At 37.5% G+C, this 10,483-nt stretch overlaps 1 protein-coding gene across 1 annotated transcript; it reads left to right on the forward strand.

The window, feature by feature from the left end:
* Positions 1 to 4,618: 4,618 nt before the first annotated feature.
* Positions 4,619 to 6,280, forward strand: LOC102853970 (glycerol kinase 2-like). Its single transcript, XM_006885290.1, has one exon. It carries the CDS (start codon positions 4,619 to 4,621, stop codon positions 6,278 to 6,280), a length of 1,662 nt encoding a protein of 553 aa, XP_006885352.1.
* Positions 6,281 to 10,483: the final 4,203 nt, after the last annotated feature.

A 10,483-nucleotide genomic window follows, 5' to 3' on the forward strand; every position in this document is an offset into this window, starting at 1 on the left:
GTTAATCCATTTAGTTGAGGGTCTTCCTCTCTTTCACCAACCCTCTACCCTTTCCAAGCTTAATGTCCCTCCCCAAGGAATAGCCTCTCCTAAATACATTGCCAAAGTACGTAAGATGAAACTTTATCAACTTTGCCTCCAAGGAGCACTCTGGCTATTCTTTTTTCAAGACATATTTGTTTGTTCTTTTGGCAGTCCATGGACTCTTCAACATGCTTCTCTAACACCACAGCTCAAAGGTATCAATTTTTCTTCTGTCATCCTTCTTCATTGTCCATATCTCAAATAGTTGCATAACAAGCTATGGGAAAGACCATGGCCAGAATCAGATGCCCCTTAGGCCTCAAAATGACATCATAACTCCTCAATAAATTGGAGATTTCCCTGACTGTACACTTTCCCAGTGTAATACATCTGATCTCCTGACCGCTATTAGTAAGGGTGTTGATTGTGGATCCAAGTAAGATTAAACCATTGATAACTTCAGTCTTTTCTCAACTAATCATTATTTTGGCTATTGGTCCAGTGGAGAGAATTCTTGTTTTCTTGACATTAAGATGCAACCCTTTTGGAAGGCTGCATTCTTTGATCTTCTGCAGCAAGTGCTTCAAGTCCTCCTCATTTTCATCATGCAAGGTTGTTTCATCTGCAGAGCATAGGTTATTGATGAGTCTTTCTCTGATTCTGATACCACATTATTCTTCATGGAACCCAGATTGTCAAGTGACTTGCTCAGAACAAGATTGAATAGGTATGAAGAAAAGATACAACTCTGGTGCACACCTTTCAATGTTAGTCATAATTTGTTATGAACTGCGTAGTCAAAAGAATTTGCATAGTCAACAAACCAGAAATAGACAATCCTCTGGTATTCTTTACTTACAGCCAGGAACTATCTGACATCAGTAATGATATTAGTAGTGGTACACCCTCTTCTAAATCCCGCTTGAACTTCTGGAAATGCCTTTTATATGTACTGTTCTAGCATTTTTAAATGATCTTCAGAATTATTTTCCTTGCATGTGATAGTAATGATATGGTTCTATGATGTCCACATTCTGCTAGACCACCTTTTTTGGGGGAAATAGGAAGAAATATGTTCTTAAGTCTTTACCACTTAAATTTAAAAATAGGTTTGAAGCGTTGAACACCAATAATCAAAGACTAAATAAGTTGTAGCCTGACCTCAAGGATATCATCCATGAAGAGAGCAAAAGGTCATTACAAAGAGACAAGGGACAGAAAAACATCAAAATGGATGTCAGAAGAGATTCTGAAAATTTTACTAGACCTTTAAGAAGTCAAAATAAAGGGAAAATATGCTGAAGAATAAAGGTTAACATCAGATTTCAAAGAGCAGCTAAAGAAGTAAAAGCTAAGTATTATAATGCAGTGAGCAGAGATTTGGAATTGGGAGATGAAAAGAGAAGAATTTGCTCTGCATTTCTCAAGTTGAGAGAACTGAAAAATAATTTTAAGCTTTGAGTTGCAATATTGAAGGATTCTGTGGGCATCAGGAAATCAAAAGACAAACTGCATTGGGAAAATCTGCCATCAGGGACCTTTCCAGAGTACTGAAAATCAACAATATTAGTCTGGAGACTAAGATGTGATCCAGGCCATGGTCTTTGCAATTACTTGCTCTGCATCAGAGAGCTGGACAATGTCTAAGGATGAAAAAAAGAATTGAAGCCTTTGAGTTGTGGTGCTGGAGAAGAGCCTTGAACATACCACGCATGGACTGCCAAGAAAACAAATCTGTCTTGGAGGGGGTGAAACAAAATTTCTCCTTGGAGGCTAGGATTTTGAAGTTTCATCTCAAATACTTTGGACATGTGGCTAGGAAGGAACAATCCTTGGAGAAAGGTATCATACTTGGAAGTGTGGAGGGACAGTGCAGTAGAGGGAGACATGTATGAAGACAGATGAAATGTATTGATACAGTAATTGGGGCAGTAGGAGTAGGTGTGTTGGAGTCAGTGAGACTGACTGCGGACAGGGCAGGTTTCAGAGCCATTGTACATAGGGTTGATGTGAGTCACAGGCAACTTGATGGCACATAACAACAAACATAGGCAATATGCTGAATGATCAGGAAGTATCAAAAGAAGATACAGGAAGTATATTGTCACTGTTCAAAAAAAATTGACTTAAATTACACTAAAACATTTCAGGAAGTTCCATTATGAGCAGGAGGAGCCAAGGTGCTAGGTCTCTGGAAATGAAGGAGAGTGTCTCTAAGAGATATGAAACAATGAGCATACACCTCTTTCTTACTGAGCAACTATTTACCCAATATATCTCATTTATTGCAACAGTACAAAAAATACTACATGGAGCTATTTTTCACATTAACCACCTATGTCTAACAATAATGAATAACAAAGTGTGAGGAGAGGGTAACCCTGGCTGTGAGGATTAAGGTTAATGCCAGTTTGGCTAGGTTTTGATACTGAGTGGCTGTTACAAGAAAATTTGGCAATTATGTAAATCATCTATTCATCCTCCAGTTTGTGATCTTATATGGTCCTCCTATGTGTGATGCCAATTTTCACATAACAACCTGGCCCTTGGAATCTAACCATGTTGATAAATGAGAAATATGTACATTGTTATATTAACTTATTGCTCTGGGAGTGTATTGAGGGCACAGGAGGGAGATGAGGAGCCCAAGTGACTTTTGTGGTGAACAGATGGAGCTAAGTATTATTCAGAGGAAGGAAGCTAGAGAACATAATGCCAGAAGGAAAAGGACACAGAGAACTCCAAAAATCTTCGTGATACTCAGTTCTTGAGTATTCAGCTGAGAATTGATCAGGGCATGTATTTGTGGCTATTTATGGATCCACATGGTAAAATTAGAGTGCCAATATCCAGTGCTCACCAAAACTGCAAACAGAGACTATTCCTATTAGCCTGACTGGAAAGCAAAATATTTTCATGGGCATTGTGTAGAGCATACAGAAAGGGATCATCAAAAGAAGGGAGAGGTGGTCATTGAGTGAGCATTGCCCTGATCCCACCTAACAAACCCATAAAACAAGACCTAAAAGAATGAAACTATTTCCAAGTAACTTCACTTCAGAGCAAAGCTAAAAACATATGTAAGAACATAATATGTATCCAGTACTCTACCAGGTGACCTTCATAATATCTGCTGTCAGATCAACCATGCAAAAAGAAGGAAATAAGTAATCCAAACTGAGTAAGAATTGACACTGGTGTTAGAATCAGGAAAGTGTCATATGAAAAGATGGGCAATCTCCTCCAGTGTGATTAACTGCCTCTGAAAACCCATCAAAGGGTCAGCTTTGAGTTGATTCTGACTCTATGGTACACAACAATATGAAAAGAGTCAGAGTTACTGAATTAATGTTTTAAAAGTTTAGCAGCTATCTAAAAGATCTAAACTGGATACATAGGATGAAACTACAGAGTATGAAATAAGAAATTAATGATGACACTGAGAGGGAAAAAAGTGAACTTACAGAATTAACAATATAGTGTAAGCAAAATGAAAACACAAAGAAAAAGAATTAAAAAAATAAACAATAATAACAACAAATAAAGAGAGCATCAGTGATCTGGGAGATAACTTTAAGAGAGGAGAGGAAGTGATGATCTCTAGTGACACAATTCTTAGTCAGCTGGCTGCTAACTGAAAGGCTAATTGTTCAAATCCTCTAGACGTGCTTCAGGAGAAAGATCGGCTGCTTTCTCCCTTAAATGACAGCCTTGAAGCCCATAGTGGAGTTCTATTCAAACCTCCTCAGGGACCTGTAAGACAGTTCACTCAGTCTTATAAGGTGTCTAGGAATCAGAAAATATATCCCAAGACTGGGTTTGATTTTTGTTTTGGGTTGAGGAAACTAGAGGGCGCAGAAGAAAAAAAAAAACATATTTAAGTAAATAATGACCCCAAATTTTCCTAAAATGTTGGAACCAACAAACCCACATATCCAAGTAATTCAAGGAACCCCAAACACAGGAAATAAGAGTGAAATGCTAGAATAAGGCACTTACTGTTAAAGGAAGCCAAAACTCTTACAAGAGAAGTCTTACAGGTAGTTAAAAGGAGTTGAGGATGGAGGAAGATGCTTAAGAATATTAAAGTAACAGCAAAGTTTTCAACTGAATAGATGGCAGAAGACAGTAGAACAAAAGTTTTCCAGTATTGAAATAAAAGAAAATAAAAACCTGTTAGCTAGAATTCTATATGCAGAGTAAACATTATTTGATATATTAAAACGGAAAACTCTACAAAACACATTTAAAAGCTGGAATAATTCGTCTGTTGTAGACCTCCATTTCAAGAACTGTCAAGGGAAATCTCACAACCGTATTAGAATGAAGATCACAAGCAGTAATTACATTGCTAAATACACAACTTTTCTTCTTGTTGTTTCGTTAAATGAAAATACTTTGAAGTAAGTGAGAGGTTGGGATGAAGCCTGGACCAGAAAGCACAGCGGAGCAGAGATGCTGCCTCGCGCGCCTCCCAGCGCCAAGTGCCGCCTCCCTCCCCCTGGAACGCGCCTCGGGCTCGCGCCCCGCCCCGCCCGCCTCCTTCCACTGTCGCCAGGGAAACCGCCCAAGCGCAGTCCCGCCCATCCGGTTCATGGCGGCCCAGAAGAAAGCAGTTGAGGGGCCGTTGGTGGGCGCAGTGGTCCAAGCCACCAGCGCCAGTAGCTTTCTGATTTTCAATTCAAAAACATCAGAACTACTTACCCATTATGAAGTCGAATTAACACAAGACTTTCCAAAGGAAGGCTGGGTGGAACAAGACCCCAAGGAAATTCTGCAGTCGGTCTATGAGTGTATGGAGAGAACGTGTGAGAAACTTGATGAACTTAACATTGATATATCCAACGTAAAAGCTATTGGCGTCGGCAACCAGAGGGAGACCACTATAGTCTGGGACAAATTAACTGGAGAGCCGCTTTATAATGCTCTGGTGTGGCTTGATCTAAGAACACAGAGTACTGTCGAGAAGCTCTGCAAAAGAATACCCGGGAATAATAACTTCGTAAAGTCCAAGACAGGCCTTCCACTTAGCACTTACTTCAGTGCGGTGAAGCTTCGTTGGATTTTTGACAACGTGAAACAAGTTCAAAAGGCCGTGGAAGAAGGTAGAGCGCTTTTTGGCACAATTGATTCATGGCTTATCTGGAATTTGACAGGAGGAGTCAATGGAGGTGTCCACTGTACAGATGTCACAAATGCAAGTAGGACAATGCTTTTCAACATTCATTCTTTGGAATGGGATAAAGAGCTCTGTGACTTTTTTGAAATTCCAATGGATATTCTGCCAAAAGTCTGGAGTTCTTCTGAGATCTATGGCCAAGTGAAAGCAGGGTGCTTGGAAGGTGTGCCAATATCTGCATGTTTGGGGGACCAATCTGCTGCATTAGTAGGACAAAAGTGCTTCCAGGAAGGACGAGCCAAAAACACATATGGAACCGGCTGCTTCTTACTATGTAATACAGGTCCCAAGTGTGTGTTTTCTGACCACGGCCTTCTGACCACAGTGGCTTACAAACTTGGAAGAGACAAGCCAGTAATTTATGCATTGGAAGGGTCTGTTGCTATAGCTGGTGCTCTTATTCACTGGCTGAAAGATAACCTTGGAATCCTAGAGACTCTAGAAGAAATCGAAACTCTTGCTAAAGAAGTTGGTACTTCATATGGCTGCTACTTCATTCCAGCATTTTCTGGGTTATATGCCCCTTATTGGGAGCCCAGTGCAAGAGGGATCATCTGTGGTCTCACTCAGTTCACCAACAAATGTCATATTGCTTTTGCTGCCTTAGAAGCAATTTGTTTCCAAACCCGAGAGATTTTGGATGCCATGAACCGTGACTGCGGGATTCCCTTCGATCACTTGCAGGTAGATGGAGTAATGACTAACAACAGGGTTCTTATGCAACTGCAAGCAGATATTCTGCATATACCACTGATTAAGACCTGTCTTACTGAGTCAACTGCACTTGGAGTTGCCATGGCAGCAGGAGCAGCAGAAGGAGTGGGCGTTTGGAGTCTAGAACCTGAAAACTTGACATCCACTATGACAGAACGATTTGAACCACAAATTCAGGCCACGGAGAGTGAAATTCGTTATGCTACATGGAAGAAAGGTGTGATGAAGTCAATGGGCTGGGTAACGTCTCAGTGTTCTGACAAGAGTGACTCTGCTATCTTCTCTAGTCTACCCTTGGGCATTTATATAGTGAGTAGCATGATGATGTTAATTGGAGCAAGATACATCTCAGGTATCCCATAGCTACAATTCATGAAGTCCCAGAAAGCAAGTCTTTGGAATTAGAAAATGTAGCAATTTGTATCTTCATGTAATCCTACTATCAAAGACTATGATTTTTTGCTTACAAATCACTTGTTGCTTGATGTTTGAGAACCTTCCAAGTAGGTATGTGACCTGAAATAAAATACAGCATAAAACAATATAGAAATGTATGGTGTGTTTTTTAACATGGACAGATGAATTTTGACAATGGCTGTGCATTTGACAATGACCTTTTCATTGCCATAACACCCTGCTCTGTTCTAAGATGTAGAAAGAATTCAGGCCGTCCTTCCAACCATTCATAAAACATATTCTAACATTTATGAGTCAGAATTTTCTTTGCTTCATTTTTTGTACTACACACAAATAAATATGCACATGTTAAAGAATTACTAACCTGATAAAAACTAGAAACTTTTAAAAATAGACTTTAGAATTCCTCTTTTCTATATATGACTACAATGAATTTATGTTCAATGTTAGTATTTGCTAAATTCTTAGAGAATTTTTGTATTCATAGCATGTATTTTTCTAATATCAGTAAAAATTCTTTAGACACTAAATGTAGTCTTACCAATTGCACTAAATGTTGTGTGGGTCTTATGAGAAAGGACATATTTTTATGAATTTTCATATACATATCTCATATCTAGGGTATACAAGGAGACTTGGCACAATTGTTAAGTATTCAGTGGCTTATGCCCTCCAAACCCTCCTTGGGAGAAAAATGAAGAAATCTGCTTCCATAAAGAATTACAGCCTTGGAAACCTTACAGTACAACTCTATTATGTCCTATGAGTTTTTTTAAAGTTAAAATCAACTCAATGAACTTGCATATTATTGGCATATCACACGTGCATATATACTTAATGTAGAGTAGTTGATTCTAAGAGTACATTGTAGTTAGTACATTATAATAGGAATTTAGTGTTGAGTGGACCACTGTTGTTCAATGTAGCCAGATAAACTGATTCATATTGACCTTATAACATATCAAAACCTTGTCCAATCCTGCACATCCTGATAATCTCGACTATATTTAAACCCACTGTGGCGGAAAATGTGTCAGTGTGGCCTGTTGAGTGGATTACTGTATATAGAAATATTTTAGAATAAGCAGCTACTTATGTTTTTAACAATGAATATTTTCTGTTAGGTGATGAATAGATCAATGAATAATATTCTTTCCCAATAGAACTTTTTAAAGAAGAACTTTGATAAAAAATTTTTTATAGTAATATAAAAATGTTGTTACTGTTGTGCTTTCAAGTTACTTGTAACTCATAGCAACCCTATGTACAATAGTTCTGAATTCAGCTTTATCTTGAGCCAATCTCATTTTCTCTGAAACTCCTACCACCATTACTCCAGTCACTAAGTCAGTCTATTTTGTCAAAAGTCTTCCTCTCTTGTCCTTTCACCCTTTTAAGCATAATGTCCCCGCCAAGGACTGGTCCCTCCTTGTGACACTATTATTATTTCATCTCTTATATCTTACCTTTTAAGTTATCTCAATTTTTATATATTCTAGTGAACTCTGGTGGTACATTAAAAAAAGGAGTTGCACTGCCAACCCAAAGACTGGTGGTTCAAATATATCAAAAGAAAAAGATGAGCAATCTCCTCACTGCAATTCACAGTCTCAAAAACCCAATAGAGGGTCAGCTCTGAGTCAGTTTCAACTCAATGAGGTTTTGCAAGAGTTTGAGGATATTGAAAATACCATGACTTCAAGTAAAATCCTTAATAACTTCAGTCTATTCTGTTTACTGTAATGTTACTTATTAATCTAATTGTGAGCATTTTTGTTTTCTTTATAATAAAGATTGTAATCTTTGATCTTCATCAGTATTTGCTTACACCAATCTTGATACTGTATTCTTCTCATAATCCAACTTCTAGGATAATTTGTTCAGCATAAAGATTGGAAAGGTATGAAGAAAAGATACAAACCTGGCACACACCTTTCCTGATTCTAAACCAGGCAGTATTCCCTTGTTCTGCTTCTTGGACTGTATACAGGTTTCTCAGGAGCACAATTAAGTGTTCTTTAATTTCCATTCTTCTTAATGTCTATAATATTTTGGGGTCCATACAAAAAGTTGGATAAAAAATTATCTTTCTGACATTCTTAGCCTTCAGCCAAGATCCACCTGACATCAGCAATGATATCCTTCATTCCACAGCCTTTTCTGAAATTAACTTTAATTTCTGATATTTGCCAGTCAATGTACTGCAGCAAGTTTTTAAATTATCTTAAGTTTTACTTGCAAGTGAGAGAAAGGATATTGTTTAATAATCTTTGGAATGGGCACAGATATAAATATCTTTGAGGTATCTGTGAGAAGGTAGTTATCTTCCACATTTCTTGATCAACATAAAAGAGTGTTTCCAGCATTGCTGAAACATATCAGTTGATGTTCTGTTAATTCCCAGGGTCTTATTCTTTACTAATGCCTTCAGTGTAGCTTGGATTTCTTCTTTCCATATTATTGACTCTTGATTGCATACTATTTCCACAGTGGAAATTGTGAGATCGGTGAATGTTTGGGCAATATTTCAGTCTGTTGTATAGGAGCACTATAACTTGATGGCATCTAACAACAAAATAGTTGATTATTGAGTGTATTTAAGTCATTCACTGGAAGCAAAGGAAAAAAAAATATATTTTGATGTAATGAAAATGAAAGGGAGGTTTGGTGGTAAGAAGTTATGCTACAGTCCTGAAAGCACAGGGTTCAAATCCAGTAGCCACTCTGGAGGAGAATAATGGGCAATGAATCACCTCCCAAGCAATTAAGTGCCTCTGAAAACTCACTGGAGGGTCAGATTAGGGTTGATACTGACTCAACAGCACACAACAGCAGTGAAAATGAAAGCAACACATGTAAATTTGTGACTTACAGTTAGTGCAATATTTTGGAAGAAATATACAGCACTAAACATATAATAATAAAAGGCCTATATTGTGAGGGAGAAAAGATCTCAAACCTATGACCTCAGTCTCCACACAAGAAATTTTAATTGCAAAAACAAGGCTAAAGCAAACAGAAGAATGTCATAAAGAGGAGAGCAGTAAATAACAATATAGAAGGCAGGAAATATAAAAATCAGCATAACTAAAAGTTCTATTAGAACAATGAAGTTGGTAAGCTTTTAGCAATACAGGTCTGCATGAGGGGTGGTAAGGAGAGAGGGCAAAGACATAAATTAACAATAACTGTAACAACAATGACATCTTTACAGATTTTAAAGGGGAAATGCAAAAATTAAAATTTCAAATCTGCTGCTTTGACTTAATTGCAATTCATAGCAAGCTCTAGGACAGAGTAGAACTGCTCAGAGGGTTTCAAAGCCACAGTATTTATGGAAAAAGACTGCCAGATCTTTTAGGTCAGGGAGTGGCTGGTAGGTTCAAACTGTGACCTTTCCATTAGCAGCCAACCACTTAGCTAGGGTTCTGTTTTAAAAGGATGATAAAATAATTTTAAATATTACAAAATTTCACAAATTGCACATCTTAGATAAAATTACTTAGAATTAAAAAAAATAGTATAATGCACTGAAGGGGAAAAAGATGACCTAAATAGTCCTTTATGAAAGACATTAAATATATAGCTAAACTCCTAATTATGGCTAGCTTCTTCTGCAAAGCCTGTATCTGAGAAGTAATACCACTTCTACATAACATCAGAAAATTGAAGACAAATGCCTCCAAAGTAACATGTCCAGGATTACAGCATTGCCCTGATAACACTAGAGACATTGCAATAAAAATAATTGTAGATCCTTCATAAACATAGATGCACAAATTTTAAACACAATTTTAGCAGAATAAAATCTAAAAAATTGTGAGAAGTTTATCCTAGAAATGTCAATTGGCAATAATAAATCAGTTGAATAAAATAATCAATGTATTTCACTATATTAACAACTATCAAAAAATGTTTACTTTGTCTTCCTGCACTGCCTTTTGAAATCTTCTGTTCAGCTGTTTAATATCTTGAGTTCTTCCCTCTGCTTTGGCTTCTCAGTGTTCTAGTGCAATATTCAGTGTCTTCTGCCATCCATCTTGGTCTTTTCTTCCACCTCTGTCTTTGTAATGAACTTTTGCACTCTTCCTGGCTAATAATCTTGATATCCTTCCACAACTAATCTGGTCTTTCCTCATTTCTGTTCAA

The sequence above is a fragment of the Elephantulus edwardii genome, unplaced genomic scaffold (assembly GCF_000299155.1).
Source record: "Elephantulus edwardii isolate Elephantulus edwardi_28Jun2011 unplaced genomic scaffold, EleEdw1.0 scaffold00042, whole genome shotgun sequence".
NCBI lineage: Eukaryota > Metazoa > Chordata > Mammalia > Macroscelidea > Macroscelididae > Elephantulus > Elephantulus edwardii.

What these genes read in the sequence shown, in the direction of transcription:
- LOC102853970 (XM_006885290.1), top strand. Translation starts at nt 4,619, where the DNA reads ATGGCGGCCCAGAAGAAAGCAGTTGAGGGGCCGTTGGTGGGCGCAGTG.